Source organism: Varanus komodoensis, unplaced genomic scaffold (genome assembly GCF_004798865.1).
Source record: "Varanus komodoensis strain SLA01 unplaced genomic scaffold, ASM479886v1 scaffold43, whole genome shotgun sequence".
NCBI lineage: Eukaryota > Metazoa > Chordata > Lepidosauria > Squamata > Varanidae > Varanus > Varanus komodoensis.
Window position 1 is genome coordinate 7,978,535 of NW_025335985.1, and position 14,925 is coordinate 7,993,459.

At 69.9% G+C, this 14,925-nt stretch overlaps 1 protein-coding gene across 1 annotated transcript in view; it reads left to right on the forward strand.

Moving 5' to 3' along the window:
* UNC13B (unc-13 homolog B) overlaps positions 1 to 14,925 on the forward strand; it is a 121,123-nt gene that overhangs the window by 94,370 nt on the left and 11,828 nt on the right. The window contains exons 31-38 of the mRNA XM_044443872.1: positions 1,478 to 1,612; positions 1,932 to 2,065; positions 2,739 to 2,824; positions 7,613 to 7,739; positions 10,662 to 10,758; positions 11,549 to 11,692; positions 11,810 to 11,887; positions 12,218 to 12,295. Of these exons, the coding sequence (XP_044299807.1) occupies positions 1,478 to 1,612; positions 1,932 to 2,065; positions 2,739 to 2,824; positions 7,613 to 7,739; positions 10,662 to 10,758; positions 11,549 to 11,692; positions 11,810 to 11,887; positions 12,218 to 12,295 (879 nt within the window). The remainder of the gene's footprint in view (positions 1 to 1,477; positions 1,613 to 1,931; positions 2,066 to 2,738; positions 2,825 to 7,612; positions 7,740 to 10,661; positions 10,759 to 11,548; positions 11,693 to 11,809; positions 11,888 to 12,217; positions 12,296 to 14,925) is intronic.

The following is a 14,925-nucleotide window of genomic DNA, read 5'->3' on the forward strand; positions in this document are numbered from 1 at the left end:
GGGGGGGCATCCCTGAGAAGAAAATTAAGTAGCGGAAGAAAGCAATTATTTTGCAAAGAGAAGCACAGCATCCGCAGCAGAAGCGGATTACCAAGTGCCTTTTCTGGCTGACAGCAAAGCCGCGGAAGGTCTTCCAACAGCCATCATGGTTGGGGCTCCGTCGTGGGGCGGGGGGACAGGCAGGCCAAGCTGTTCTGTCCGCGTAGAGAGGGTTATTTGGCCCTTGCCGCACCCACACCTGTGCTGCCAGGTGGGTGTCAGGCCAGGTGCCCAAGGGCATGTAGCGTGTTGAAGAAGCCCAGAGCAAAGTTTTGTGGGGCTCCCCCCCCCCGCAGTTGGGCTGCCAGCGTTGCTTCCTCCAGAGGGTCACTTGAAGGCCCTGAAGCAACTGGGTGGGATCCCCGGTTGTCGGCAGGGCCATTTGGCAGCCCCCTCCCACGCTGCCCCCGGGCCGGGCCGGGCCGGGCCAGGCCGCTGTTCTTCCCGGGCTCTGTGCATCCGCACCTTTGGGCTCAGCAGGTGCGCTTGGAGCAGCCTTGGGGAGACTCCAGAGCTGATCGGTCACCTGCGCATTCACACAACCCACCCGCCACCCCTGCCAGCGCCGCCTTTCCCCAGACACAGGCTTGGCAATGCCGCGTAATGAGAGGCGCTCGATGGGGGCCCTGCTGGTCAGAACTGGGGCCTCTGTGGGAGCCCTCCCCACACGCTGGGCGCGCCCGGGGGGTGGGCTCCCACCCGGGGAGCATCCATCAGCTCTGAGATCTTCCTGAAGCGCTCCATGCATGCGCACAGTGCCCACAGGTGTGGACGCACAGCTGGCCGCGCGAAGAACGACGGTTGCAGGCAGGCGGCCGCCTTTTCCCGGGCAACGAGGAAGGGAAGCCGGCAGCCGAAGTGCCACCAGGGAGCTGCTGGGACCGGCCTCTGCTGTGGCAGGGGGGCCCCGACCTCCCCAGGGATGGGACAGCCGCAGCCGGGAGCTGGAAGTGCCTGCGACACCCCCAGCTGCTAGGGAAGTGGGCAGGCGTGCTCCGGCTGTGATGCCACTCTCTCGTCAGGGCCACGAGCGACCCTCCCCGGGGCATGGACGCGGCCGCCTGGCACGGTGCCGGTCGGGTCAGCCGCGCAGCCCAGCATCCTCAGGCCAGTGAGGGCCCTCCGTGCCCTCGGGCTGAGAGCCGGGCCCTTGCTGCTGGAATCCGCTGGGCCGGGCCTTCCTCTGCCAGAGTGTGCCCTCCTTTGCTGGACTCGGCACCAGACAAGGCGGGGTGTGCTGGGGGGGCACTCTGGGCCGCCTTGGCCGCATCCATCCGCCGGTGCACCTGGGAGACGCCGGGAGGAGAGCAGGCCTGCGAGGCAGCAGAGTCTCTGTGGAGCGCGAGGCGCCCCGAGACGGGGTGGGGGGCAGCCCAGCGGGGAGACCCGGCCCCATGATGCGCGGCCCACTGGCCCCACCCGCTTGCCCGCCTTTCAGGTGCAGGAGCTGCAGAGCCCCCCCCGGGCCAGCCAGGTGGTGAAGGACTGCGTCAAGGCCTGCCTCAACTCGACCTACGAGTACATCTTCAACAATTGCCAGGAGCTGTACAGTCGCGAATACCAGGCAGACCCCGTGAGTGCCTCACGAGGGGCCGGCGGGCGGGTGGGCCGGCTCCCGTCGGCATGCCAGTCTCCGCCGGGCCCAGGTCAGGGAATCCTGGGGCCCGACCCCAAGTTCCCCTTCTGCTCGAGGAGCGGTAGCGCGCACAGCACCGGCACCCGGCCGTGCCGGATGCTGGCGGGGAGGAGGGAGGAGAGGCAGGTCGGAGCAGGGGCCAAGGGCCCAGGCCCCCTCCCCGCCCCGCGGCAACGGAGGTTTTCTGTGGGTGGGCACTCGCGGCAGGTCTGGGCCAGCAGCCGGGGCCTCCACCTCAGGCTCCCTCTCGCCCCAGAACAAGGCGCCGGAAGTGGCCCCGGAGGAGCAGGGCCCCAGCATCAAGAACCTGGACTTCTGGCCCAAGCTCATCACCCTGATCGTCTCCATCGTCGAGGAGGACAAGAACTCCTACGCCCCCGTCCTGAACCAGTAAGAAGCCCCCTGGGCAGCCGGCCCCCGGCTCACGGGGGGCTCCGCGCGCCTGCCGGATGCCCTCGTCTGTCTTCTTCGCTGTGTCCTCGTGCAGGGCATTCATAGTGCCGTCCGTCTGTCTGCCTGTCTGTCTGTCTGTCTGTCTGTTTCTCGTCCTGTCTGGCCGTTAAAAAGCAAGCCAAGGCCTTGTGGTGGAGGAGGCGGCCTGCGGGCGGCTAGAACCCGGGGCCAGACGCGCAGCTGCCAGTGGGGTGAGAGCGGCTCCTCTCCTCGCCCCGCCGGGGCCTCTTGCTCCTGCATGCGCATGCACGAGGTGCCCCCCCGCCCCCCGAGTGCCGTCCAGCCCCGAGTGCATGGTGAGGTCCACTTGCAGCGAGAGGGGAGGAGGCTGACGAGCCCGGAAGGCTGCCCAGAGCGCCCCTCCCGGCTCTTTCCGGTGGCGCCCATGGTGATCCAGCCCCCGCCGTGCCTGCCGGGGGGAGGCCTTCTGCCTTCTTGGGTGTCAGTTGCCAGGTCTTGACAATCCCCGAAGCGTCAGGCATCCCGCCCGGCCCATCCGTAGCAAAGGGCCCTGCTGCCGCTCCCAGGCCGTCGCTTCCCGGGGTGGGCGCACGTGTTGGACGGAACGGCAGTCCCCCAGAGCCTGACCCCTCGGCCCTGCTTCCTGCAGGTTTCCTCAGGAACTCGCGGTCGGGAAGGTCAGCGCCGAAGTCATGTGGAACCTCTTTGCTCAGGACATGAAGTACGCCATGGAAGGTAAAGGCACCCGCTGCTTCCCATGGCTGCAGTGGCGTTCCCACCGCTCGGCGTTCTGTGGGATGGAGCCGCTTGGCAGCGGCTGCCGACGTCGCTGGCACGGAGCTAGGGGGGCGTTCCCGGGAAGCTCCGCCAAGCCCCCAAGCGGCCCGAAGGTGCCATGGTTCCGGCATCTCCAGTGGCGTGGTGCAGCAGAGCTTCCGTGGGCCGTCCGTCAGCTTGCTGCTTTCCGACGGGCGGGACGTGTCGTGTGGATGGAACCGTGGGGAGAGAGTCCCTGCCGCCTGCCATGCCGCCCAGCGGCTGCCCCTTCCCGTGCCTCTGGCCTCCGCCTGCCCTCCTGCCGCTGCGCAGGGTGGAAGCAGCCCCTTCCGGGAATCCTTCCGGGACCCGTGCCGGGCCCTTTCTGCAGGGGGCATCACAGACAGGGCACTCTGAGTTCCGGGACCCTTGGGTGGTGGCGTGTCTGCTCCCAGCCGTGGTTCGCAGTGCCCTGCAAGGCCATGTGTGGCGGGCTCAGTCCAGTCGGCCCTCCGCCGCCTCTGTACGTGGATTTGGCCTCTTTATCGATCTGTCGATATTCATTCTGCGGCCACAGCCCAGCAGCTGCCTCTTTCTGAGCACAAAACGGAAGAGCCAGTCTGTTCACTAGCAGAAGGGAACTCTGTTCCTTCGGGGCGGGGGAGAAGGCCCGTGGGGAGTCGTGGGTCTGCCGCCTGCCCTGTCGTGGGTCTGCTGCAGCACGGGGACCATTGCTCCAGACCCCAGGAGCTGAGGAGGATGGGCTGCCTGGTCGCAAAGGGCTTTGCGCTGGTCTGCACCAAGGCCCAGCCTGGGGCCGGGCTGGGCGGGCGTTCACAGTTCCCGGCCGGTGTAAGGGATCAGAACGATTCGGGCATCTTGGAAGAATTTTCCAACGAAAGCGAAGCAGTGGCAGGAAGGGCGCAGAACAGGCGGCCGACGCGGACGTGGCCACGAGCCCCGGTGCTGGGCATGCCCCCCGCCCGGCTCCTCTCCAAGCGTCCCTGGAGAAGCCCTCCAAAGCTTCCTGCTGCCTGTGGTCCTGGGGGCGGGGGCGGCTGCAGGATGCCCTGTTCCAGTTGCGGGGGATGGAGCTGGTCTTGCTGCCCCCTCTTTTCCTCTCAGATCGGCTGCCACCTCTGTCCTGCGCTCAAAACGGAGATTCTCCGATCTGCGGGGGGTAGTGGCTGCCCGGCACGGGTCTCCGGGTGTCGCTTCGGGCCCTTCGCTCTAGTCTCTGCCGGGGCTGCGGGGCGCCATCGCGCTCCTGTTTGGCGGCACCTGGACCAGGGCAGCGTGGTTGGCGTGGGACCGCCCAGCCTGCCCGCCGGAGGAGCCCGCCCTCCCCCCCCCCCGGGATGGGGCTCCGCCTGCGCCCCTAACGGCCTCTGTGCTTGCTTTTTGTTTGCTGCCTCGGTCGCCTCTTTAAGTTCTGGATCACATGAGCTCGCGCAAGGCCCCACGCGGTAAGAGACCCTCCTCCGCTGGGCCCGGGTGCGTCGCCAACCACTCCCCCAGCGGCCAGAGGGGCAAGGACCCCCCTCCCCTCCCCTCCCCTCCCCTCCCCTCCCCTCCCCTCCGCTGGAGTCGTGCTCAGCCTGGGGAGTCATGCGCTTATGCGCCGCGCCTTGGCCGGCTTCAGAAAGGGCCCTGGAGGGGCGAGCAGCCCAGCAGCAGTCGAGGGGTGAATCCGCCTTTGGAAGCAGCCGTGGCTGGCCGGCATGCCAGCCCCCGGGGCCCCTCTCCAGGCAGGCGCGTGGGCCGGGGTGCTGTTTGCATCGCCGGCCCCGCTTGGGAGCGCAGCCGCATCCCCCGTGAGTGCCCCCCACCGGCATGCCTGGTGCTTGCTGCCCGCTCCCCCCGGCTCAGCCCCGCATCCCCTGTCGCCACCTCTGAGGTGTCGGCGCCCCAGAGAGCGAGGGGGATAGGCGTCGTGAGATGGCCAGGTCTCAGCATGGCCTCAGCACCCACCCCACGCTTGAGCTGGCCCCTTTCGTGGGAGGGGGAGGGACCGAGGGACCTTTGCAGTGGGTCTGGAGCACGAAAACGGGTCTGTGTGTGGCCAGCCCCCCGAGGAGCGTGCCAGCTCCCCCTTTGCAGGAGGCGCCTGAGGCCGCCCAGTGGCTGGCAGGGCCTTTCAGGGAAGCCCCTCCAGGAGGTGTCCCCTCGAGCGACAAGGCAGGCAGGCAGGCAGGCAGGCTCCGGGGGGGCAGCAAGGGGCCCCCTGAGCCGCTCCACCGTGTTGGGCGTCGCGGGCAGCGCTCCGGGGCTCACCCGCCTCTCTCTCCTGCCAGAAGGGCCGCCCGTCTTCCGCATCCGCATGGTCTTCTTCTATGGCGGTAAGAGCCTCCTCCGCCGCCCGCTCTCGCTTCCTGGCTCCCGGTTCCGCAGTAGCCACGCGCCCTCGGCCAGGTAGTCGGAGATCCCAGGCGGCCGTCTGCGCCCGTAGGCCCTGCTTCCGCGCTCCCAAGCCTCCCGGCTGCCGGCCGCCCGGCTCGGGTGCCAGAGCCGCCCGCCACCCTGCTTCGCGGCTCCCCTGCAGCCCACCGTCTCGCGCGCAGCTTGCCCCCGGCTAGCGGCCCCCTCCCGGCTCGCCCTCGCGCTCGCCTTGCAGCACTTCGGGCCGCGCTTTTCCTCAGCCAGCCGCGGGAAGAGCCGTGGGTCGTCCGGAGACGCCGTCCCTGTCCTGAGAGCTGTGAGGCGGGCCCGGCGTGGACGTCCGAGCAGCCGAAGACCCCCGGGACCGCGCGCCCTCCGGTGCCAGCGCAGGCACTACCTGAGGAGCCTCTTTTGGAAACGCCCCCTCTTTTCCCGTCCAGTCTGCCGCGCGACCACTCGGGTGACCCCCCAGCCTGCTCCCCAGTCCCACGGGTCAGAGGCGCCCCTCTTCCCCCACGTTGCCTGGCTGGAGCCGTGGGCCTGGGCGCCAGCTTGACTCACGGCCCAGAGAAGCCGTGGCGTGAGCAGAGGATGTCCTGCGCTGCGGGGAGCTGCGTGGCCCCCGGGCCGGGACTCTGTCCTCCCTTTCGAAGCCGCTGCGCTCTGGGAGCTGGCTGTCGGGGGCTCCCCGCTTCCCAGAAGCGTCCGCATTGCTTGCCCTTGTCCTCCTCGAGGACAGCGAAAATCCTGGTTTTGTCCAGTGGGGGCACGGCAGCGCTCGCCCTCTGCTTCCCACGGGCCCCCTTTCAGCTTTGCCTTTCAGGGGTCTCAGGACAGCCCTGGAAATAGCTGCCAAAACAAGCGGCCCCCGAGGATTTCTGGGCCGCAGAGTTGCTCCCGGCTGCTTCAGTCCCTGTCAGAGGGGGAAGGGACCGTTCTCACTGCATCAAAGCCCCGGCTTGGCCCTGGCAGGGTCTGCCGCTCTCGGGAGGGGGCTCCCGCCACGTAGTGGGGAGGGGGTGCCATTCGGGAAGGAGGGGGCAACTGGGCGCCCCCCACACAGCCCCCACCTCCTCTCCATGACCCAGCTCTGCCCCCGGGAGGCAACCGGTGCGGTGCCCCTGCCCCAGCTGCGAGAGGGACGGGGCGGGGGCCGCCCTGCAGGGCTGTGGTTCCGGGTGGTCCCAGCTCTTTCCGGCCATGCTGGGGGGTCACACGGTTGTGTCTTTGGAATCGTGACTGGAAACGGGAACCAGCCACGGCCCCGAGTCCCGGGGCCCCGCACTGCCGGAGCGCAGCCCCTCCGGGCCTGGCCGGAGCCCAGCGAGGGCCTGGGGGGCTGCCAAGGGGTCCTGCCCCTTCCTGAGCTCATTTGGCGGGGGGGTAGCGTTGGGCCCCGGCGGCATCTGGGCCCTCGGACAGCGTTCTGGCGAAGAGCGGCCCCCTTTGTGCTGAGGGCCAGTCGTGCCCCGGCGGGGTGGGGCAGGGTGGAGCAGGGCAGGGGGAGTGGGGCTGGGCGGCAGCCCCCGGGCGTCCGTTGGGGGCCGGGACTTGTGGGCGGGGTCTGCCGGCCTCGCTGCCGTTTTCTAGCTCTGGATTGTGCGGAGAGAAGGGGCACAGATTTTAGGCAAAAAAGTGGGGAGAGGGGCATGGTGGGTTTTTGCGCGGGGCTCGTGCCGCCTGCTGGGGCTGCAGGTGAGTCCTGCGGGGCGCAGGTGGAGGCCGGCTGCTCCGGGCTGGGGGGGGCCGCCCAGACCTGGTGGCCTGTTTGCATTTCCTCCTTGCCGTTCTTGGGATGGAGCTGCAGGAGGGGCCCCGGCATCCTCGGGGCCCCCCCGTCCCTGCAGGGGCTGGAGCTGGGCCTGCTCCGCGTTGGCAGGGCTGCTCCCGCGCCCTGGCTCAGCCCCTGCCCTCACGTGGGGCCAGGCCATGGGACGCCTGGGACGTCTGAGGGGCCGGGCACGGGGGCACGGACAGCCCCCCCCCCAGACCACCCTCCCTCCTCTGCGTGGCCGGCCGAGGGGAGGCAGGGGTGCCGCAGCCACGCCATGCCTGGGATCCGCCGCCCGCCGCTGCCTCCTCTCACGTAGGAGATGCGGGTCGTCTCAGGAGCAGGAAGGCCCGAGCCACAAGAAACGGCTGCCACAACATCCCGCAACCGTCTGCTCCGTTTTTGAAGTGCCGGGTGAAAGGCAGCTCCAGGCCCCTTCCGGCCGGTCCGTCACCGGGAGTCGGATCGCGGCCAGCCGAGCTTCTGTGGGCTTGGCGTGTGGCGCCTCTGGCCGTGCAGCCCTGCGGGGCGGAGGCGCTCGTGTGCGGAGGGGGCCTCTCCGGACGGGGCTGCTCGCCCTGACAGGGTCATTCCCCCCCCCCCCCCGTTTCCTGCAGAGCACGAGAAGCACCGGCTGTGCAAGAGCGCCGACTACATGAACCTGCACTTCAAGGTGAAGTGGCTGTACAACGAGTACGTCTGCGGCCTGCCAGCCTTCAAGGGGACGGTGCCCGAGTACCCCGCGTGAGTGCCCAGCACCCCCGTCCTCGGGCCCCCTGCCCCCCGCGTCCCGGCGGGGCTTTCCTGGCGTGCTGCGCAGCGGATTCCCGGCCCTGGCCCCTGCTCCGCTGGCCCCCCTTCCTGTCGGCATCCCTGTCGGAACGGCGGGGGGGGGCACTCGCGGAGGCAGGTTGGAGCAAGAGGCCCCCTCCTCTGGGAGCAGCTCCCTGCGGAAAGTGTCCGTGTGGGCCCCGCGCTCGGTGCCACCCGCCGGGCCCTGCTCCCGTGGGCACAGGCGCTTGCACGAGGCGCTGGCGTGTGCTGCTGGTGGGGGCCGCGCCTGGGGCCGCCCCGTTCGGGATGAAATTAGATCCCAAGCAGTGGCGATACGGGAGGCAAAGTACCAAGCAGTAACACTTTAATACGTCCTTGCAAGAGCGGGCGCCCGCCGCACCGGCAGCGCGCCGTCTGCACACAAGGCCTTGCCTTGCATTCCCTTTCCCGGCTCGCAGACCCTGCCTCTCTTCTCCCACTGGCTGGGTCACTAAGAGGCCACGGTCTTCTCCATCCGCCTCCATCATAGCACTCCTTGATATGCTCCCCCTCCCGCTCATACGTCCCCCGTTCATGCTAATGAGCCCATTACCCATGAGAGGGGTGTCAGTTACTGTTCATGAACCTATTAAGTGTGCGCACTACCTTCTAAAAGATCAACAGGCTGGCTTGGCCTTGTAGCCTCTCGCTTGATGGGAGGATGAGATGGGAGAACAGCCTTCCTCCGAGCTCCTTACGGCCAGTTGTAAGAGGCCGTCCACTTCCTGCTCCCTTCCACAAAAGGGGACGGTTTTACCGCTGCCCCCCACCTCACCCCCTTGTGTTCGCCAGGACTTTGCTGTAAGAAGCACGATTGTTTTTGCTACAAGCCTCCCCGTGGTTCTGTCCCCGGGCCCTTTGGCCTTAAGAGGTCTCGGTGGCCTTCCCCAGCCCTTCATTTCATCCTTGCTTCAGTTTTCACCTTCCTGCTGTGGAGCAGTCATTTCCCATTTCTCACAGACCTTTCCAGGCCGTGGGGCCGGGCCAGCCTTCCAGCCCTTCCTTGGGGCACGAGGCCGTGGTCTGGGCACCGTTTCCCCCGTGCCAGGCAGGGAGTGAGGCGGCCGGTCCTGCCTGCTCTTGCTGCTGCAGAAGAGGCAGCGGAGGTCCAGCCCGTGGCCCCTGGTGCCGCAGGAAGCGGGCGTCTCGTAGCCCGGCGTGGCTGCCTCTATCCCCCGGCCGGCCGGCCACACGTGGGCAAGGGTTTCTTTCCGCCTTCCAGCACTGTGTGCCGAAGCCCCCCGGCCTGCTACCACGCAGAACGGGGGACCGGCCGGTGGCTGTGGCCTCCCGCCCTGGGCACCCCGAGCACTTCCATTCCGGAGCGTGAAGCGCTGTTTCAGGCTTCCCAGCGTGCCCTGGGCTTGCACTCCCCCCGCAGCCGTCTCTCACGTTCCTTGCAAATTTAAGCAGCCCATAATTAGCGCCGTTGCTATGAACTCGGCTGTTTGTGAAGAGTCGGGCCTCAGAGCACGGCGATGGCGCTGGGCTGCCCGTGGCCTCTCCCACCTCGGTGGCGAGCACGTCGCAGCGGCCGCCTCAAGGGAACGCTCTTCCTCGCAGTGGGCACGGGCCCTGGACCCCCTGCCAGGCGGGCCCCGTGGCTTGGTCCTGCCGGGAACTTGGGCTGTGCCCCCGGCCTGCTTTGCCGCTGAGCCCGCAGTGCGGAGAGCGGGACGCCCCAGGCCCTCCGGGGGTCTGGAAAGAAAGGCTCGGGTGCCGGGGGTTGTGGGTGCCATTCCCAGCAGCCTGCCCCTTTGCTGCATGTGGGGGGGGGGGGGGCTGGAGAGGGCTGCAAAGAGAGGAGGTGGGCCAGCCCAGACCACGCGCGTCGCGATGCCCCTTCATCGTCGGTGGAAGCCCCCGGAGCAGCGTGGAACTGCTCGCAGAAACCACAGGCTGAAATGCAATAAACCCTCCATGCAGCTTAGCAGCAGAAGCAGAAAACATTAAAAGTGGCTAGAGGCACCTGGGGAAGACCAGCTGTGCAAAGGCAGCCCGGGCGCTCCCCCGCGGCCTGGCAGCTGGGCATCTCTTCAGAGGCCGTGGCCCCAGGGCCTTCTCGGCCCGGCCATGCCCGCCGCCGGCCGTGCCCCTCGGGGAAGTGACACGGGAGGAGAGGCACCTCCCGGCCAGCTCCCGGCTGAGCTTTGCCCACCGGGCCGTTGTCAGGCCGGCCCACACGGTGGCTACTGGCGGCTCCCCCCGCGAGCTCACGCTGGGCGTCCAGGCAGGCTGTGCCGCGACCGTCTTGGCCGTCGCAGAGGCCGCAGGGACGACTGAGGCGCTTCCCGCCCTGGCTTCAGAGCTTGGCTTTGCGCACCCCCGGCGGGCCCTGTGGCGTCCTCCGGGAGGGTCGCTCGAAACAGTGCCGTCCATCCAAAGGCGGCCCACCGCCTCCCTGCCGGCAGCGCGCGGCCCGCAAAGCCAGGTGATGCCCGGGCGACGCGGCTGAGGAGCCGGGCCCCGTGGCCGTGCCCGGGCGCAGTTGCCGGAGGGTCGCGGGGAAGGCCGGGGGTGCCGAGGAGGGGAGCAGGGAGGGCGGCTGGAGGAGGCGCAGGGCAGGGGCGTGGGCGGCACAGCCGGGCGGATGTGCGAAGGGGGCGAGCGAGGAAGCGGGAGAGCCGAGCCGAGCGGAGGGCACGGGGAACTGTGGCTTGCAATGGGTGAGAAGGAGCGCCTCGCGCGGCGAGCTTTGGCTGCTGAGGGAAGTGCTCAAGGGCCCGGGAGGGATGCAGCGCCCAGTGGGTGGCGCTGCCGGCCGCCCCGCCGGTTCCGGAGTGGTGAGCTCTGCAGGCGCCCGTGTCCCGCCAGGCAGCCAGCCAAGCGGTGCCTCTCCTGCTCCCCGCGCAGCTGGTTCGAGCAGTTCGTGATGCAGTGGCTGGATGAGAACGAGGCCGTGTCCCTGGAGTTCCTGCACGGCGCCCTGCAGAGGGACAAGAAGGACGGGGTAGGTGGGGGCTGCCCGCCCCGGCGCCCGCCCAGCGGCCCTGGGGCGGGGGCGTCTTCCCAGCACGTGCAGCGACGCGGGACGAGCCTCTCGGCCCCCCAGGGAAGCTGTGGCAGCTCAGCTTGTCGGACCTGCCCGGCGTTGCAGCCAGGGTCTCGTGAGCAATGGCCCTGCCACCAGCCGCCCGGCCCCCGGCCCGCCCGCTTGGCCCCTGCTCCACTCGGGCCCTCGGTCACGGAGGGCAGGGCCGTGCTGGCCTCTCCCCGCGCCCCGACTGGCTTCCGCGGCCCTCGCTCCCCTGGCCCTGGCTCTCCCCGCAGCGGGCCGGCTGCTGGTGCCGGGCACGCGAAAGGCAGTGCGTGGCCTGTGCAGGTCGGCCGCTGGTGAGCTGGTGACGGCATTTCACCGAGCGCGAAGAGTGCCAAGGCCCCGCCGGGGCGCCCCTGCCCGTGGAGGCCGCAGCGTCCCGAGCAACGTCGGGACCGGCTCGGAGCTGGCACTGGGCTCGACCCCGGCCCCCCAGGCAGTGGGGGCATTTGAGGCACGGGGGCTGCAGCACGGGGTGGTGCTCAGTGCAGAGTGGAGAACGGCCACGCATGCGCTCGCTCAGAGGTGGAGTGTATGCTGCACACCAGGACGGTCGCCGGGCCCCGATCCACCAGAGCGACTGCCCCTGGCAGGCCTCGGCGACAGGGACGGGAAATGGTGGGGTCGGTGGCCCCGAGCCCTCCTGCGCGGCCGCGGGCAGAGACCGGGCGCTCCCGGGTGACCCCTGCCCCTTCGCCGGCAGTTCCAGCAGACCTCTGAGCACGCGCTCTTTTCCTGCTCGGTGGTGGACGTCTTCACCCAGCTCAACCAGAGCTTTGAGATCATCAAGAAGCTGGAGTGCCCCGACCCGGCCATCGTGGCCTGCTACATGCGGCGCTTTGCCAAGGTAATGGCCGGGGGGCCGGCGGGTGGGCGGGCCGGCCGGGGCTCCCGGCGAGGCCTCGGGGCCGCCCTCTGCCTCCGGCCCGCGTGAGGGCGGCTGAGGTGGCTGCTCTGCTCGCAGACCATCGGGAAGGTGCTGATGCGGTACGCCGACATCGTCTGCCGGGACTTCCAGGCCTCCTGCGCCAAGGAGAAGGTGGTGAGTGTCCCGGCCGGCCTCGGCCCCGGGCTGTGGCTTCCCGGGGGCGAGCGGGGAAGGTGCCTGCCCCCGTCTTGGCCGGCCTGGGCCGCCTCCGGAGCGGCCCCTGCTCCGGCGGGCTCGGCAGAGGCCCCGGCACCCCGCAGAGGGGGGCTCCCCCCAGTGGATGGTCCGGGTGCTCTGCCTGCCCCTTCCATGGGGGCGGTCGCTGAAGATGACGGGGCTCCTGGCCTCGCCCCACTGAGGCTGCCGCCCCATGTGCAGCGCCCCCCACGGAGAGGGGAAGGAGAGCGTGCCCGGTGACCAGACCCTGCCCTTCTCCCCGCCCAGCCCTGCATCCTGATGAACAACATCCAGCAGCTCAGGGTGCAGCTGGAGAAGATGTTCGAGGCCATGGGTGCAAAGGAGGTAAGAGCGCAGTGGGGGTGGGGCCAGCAGCCCCCTGCCCCGCGATCGGGGCCCCTGTTGCACGGCATGTGCACGCCGGCCCCTGTGCCGGAGGCGTGACCACGTCTTCCTGGCCGCCGCCAGCACTGCCTGTTCAGCTAGTTGGGGAGTGGGCTGCGTGGACCGCGGGCCAGAGGGCTCAGGGCCCTGGGGCGGGTGTGGGGCGGTGGGCAGTGGGGGAGGAAGGGCCCTGAGCCGGGGCACAGGAGCGCCCCCTTGCAGAGCGTGCCCCCAAGCGCGCCCTTCCAGAAGAGCTCGGCCGTTCGCGCGGCGGTCAGCGCCAGCGAGACGCCCCTGCTGCACGTGAGAGCAGGCGGGGGGCGGGCTGCGGCCGAGGTCGTCTTCCCGCAGCGACCCCCGAGCGGGGGCTTAGCAGGGCAGCGGCCTCCTCGCTTGGGGGCCACGGTGGGGTATCCGCCTGGCCTGCCCCCGTCCGAGCAGAGCTGCGGCCGGCCTGCGAGCGAGGCGGGACTTCGCCCTTCCGCTGATCCGGTGGGAAGCTGCTGCCGGGCTCCTGGGTCTAATCTGTCTGTCTGTCTGTCTGTCTGTCTATCTGTCTCCCTTGCTTTTCAAGACTGAGGATGGAGAAGAGGAGACGGGTCCTGAGGAGAAGGGCCCCAGAGCAGTTAGCGCCCGTTTTGCTCTCCTTTGGCCTTGCGGCGCTTCCCCCCAGCTGTCCCCGTAGCCCCCAGGCCGCGGCCCCAGTGCCCAGCGGGGGCGCCCCGGGGCAGGGTCACTGCGGCCGCCGGCACCGTGCCGGGAAGCGGCGGGGGCTGAGCCAGCAGCCTGCAGAGGAGGCGGAGGGGCGGGCAGCCCCCGGGCAGGCCTGCAGCCGGTGGCCCGAGCCCCCCTGCGCAGCTGCCCCCGCCCGCTGCCTCGCCGTGGCTTCGTGGCGCCCCCGCGGCACCCCCGCTGCGGCTTTTCCGCCCTGCTGGAATAGGCCTTACCCCGGCAGATGCAGCACAACCCGGGTGCTGCTCGGTGGCTTGGCTAGTGAGCGAGACCTTCGGCTCCGGTTTAGCCGCTGAGCCAGTGGCTAGAGGCTTGCGGCTCTCCTTGCCCTGGGCATCGTCCCCCCCCCGCCCTTGCCCGGCCCTTCCCGAGCCCCCGACAACGGCTCCTCCTCTGCGGTGTGTGGGGAGCGCCAACGCTGCTTTCCAGGCGTCCGCAGGCTGGCCGTGGGGGCGGTGGGGCTTGCGAGTCCCCAGCCTGGCTCCCCGGCCGAGTGCACAGGCTGGGCTGAACCCGGGGCTCGGTCGTGGCTGCAGGCAGCCCTGCCGTGGCCCGGCCCCGCCGTGCGTTGCTGGGCCGTGTGGACCCAGCAGGGACTAGCAGGCCCCCACGCCCCGGAGCGGCCCCCGTGCCAGCTGGGGGGTCTTTCTGGCAGATGAGGAAGGGCCGCAGGGACGGCCACGTGGCCGGGGACGGAGGCCCTGGATGCTGGCTTGCCAGGCCCGGCCCGGCCACGTGCCGCGTCTGGGGTCTGCAGCCGTTGCGCGAGGGGAGCCCTCCCCCGCGCCCTGCCGCCTTTCCGCCCCTTTTGGATGGGAGGCCTGGGGGCACAGAGGTGGGCCAGAGCCCAGGGGCGTGCGTCCGCTGGGGAGAGGACCTTGGAGGGGGGGCCATGGAGGCAGCCGCTGTGGCCAAAGCGGGGGGCTGCAGGGAGCCGTGGGGGGGCCGCTGTCCGTGCGCTTGCATCCTTTCCCGCCGCTTCGGCTCGTCCCTCACGCTGGTAGCCGCCAGTCCTGCTGCGGAGACCTGAGTGCCTGTCGCGCTGCCTGCTCCAGCTGCCTTAGGCTGCCTGCTCGGGTGGCCGCGATTTTCTCCCGTGCTCAGAGCAGGAACGTGCGCAACCACACGGTGGCCACCAAGACTCGACCTCCATGCACTCTCTGCATGCTTGCCTGGGGAAGTGGGGGGCTCTCCTCACTGGGGACACTCAGAGAGCCACTAGACGGTCACCTGAATGGGGCAGCATCTCTGGTGTCCTGCCCTGCGCACGGGGTGGACCCGGTGGCCCTCCGGCTTTCCCAGCTCTGCCGCGCCCTCATTTGGCCAGCCGCTGAGGAGCCTGCGGGGGTTGCACCCCCCCCCCCCGCTTGGGGGACCCCGTGGGCAGCTGGTTTGTAGCCCTTGGGGCTGACCCAGCAGGAGCACCCCCAGTCGAGCCGTGAAGAAGCAGCGGGGCCAGGGCGTCCTCTGGCCGGGGTCCCCAGCAGGTTGTCAGAGCACCGGGATGTGCTGAGCAAGCACACGCTTGCAGCTCCCTGATGCCCCCCCCCCTCGCCCCCGCAGCATCACAAGGAGGAATCCTCTCCACGGGGCCGCCGAGAAAGCCCCAGGCCCCGGCATCCGGCGCGGGGGCACGGGCAGCGTGGGGGGCGTGGGGGGCATGTGGCCCATGCAGCAGTGGGAGGGTGCGAAGGGCAGCCCAGCCCCCGCAGGTCCCCATTTTGGCTCCAGAGAGTGAGCCCGGCGTTCTGGGCTCTTTGCGGGCTCCCAGGGCAGGGCAGGGGGAGGGGGGCCTGAGTGGGCGGGGGGGGCGTAGCAGGCGAGCTCCTGGGGCCACCTGACTGTACTGGGCGGGCATC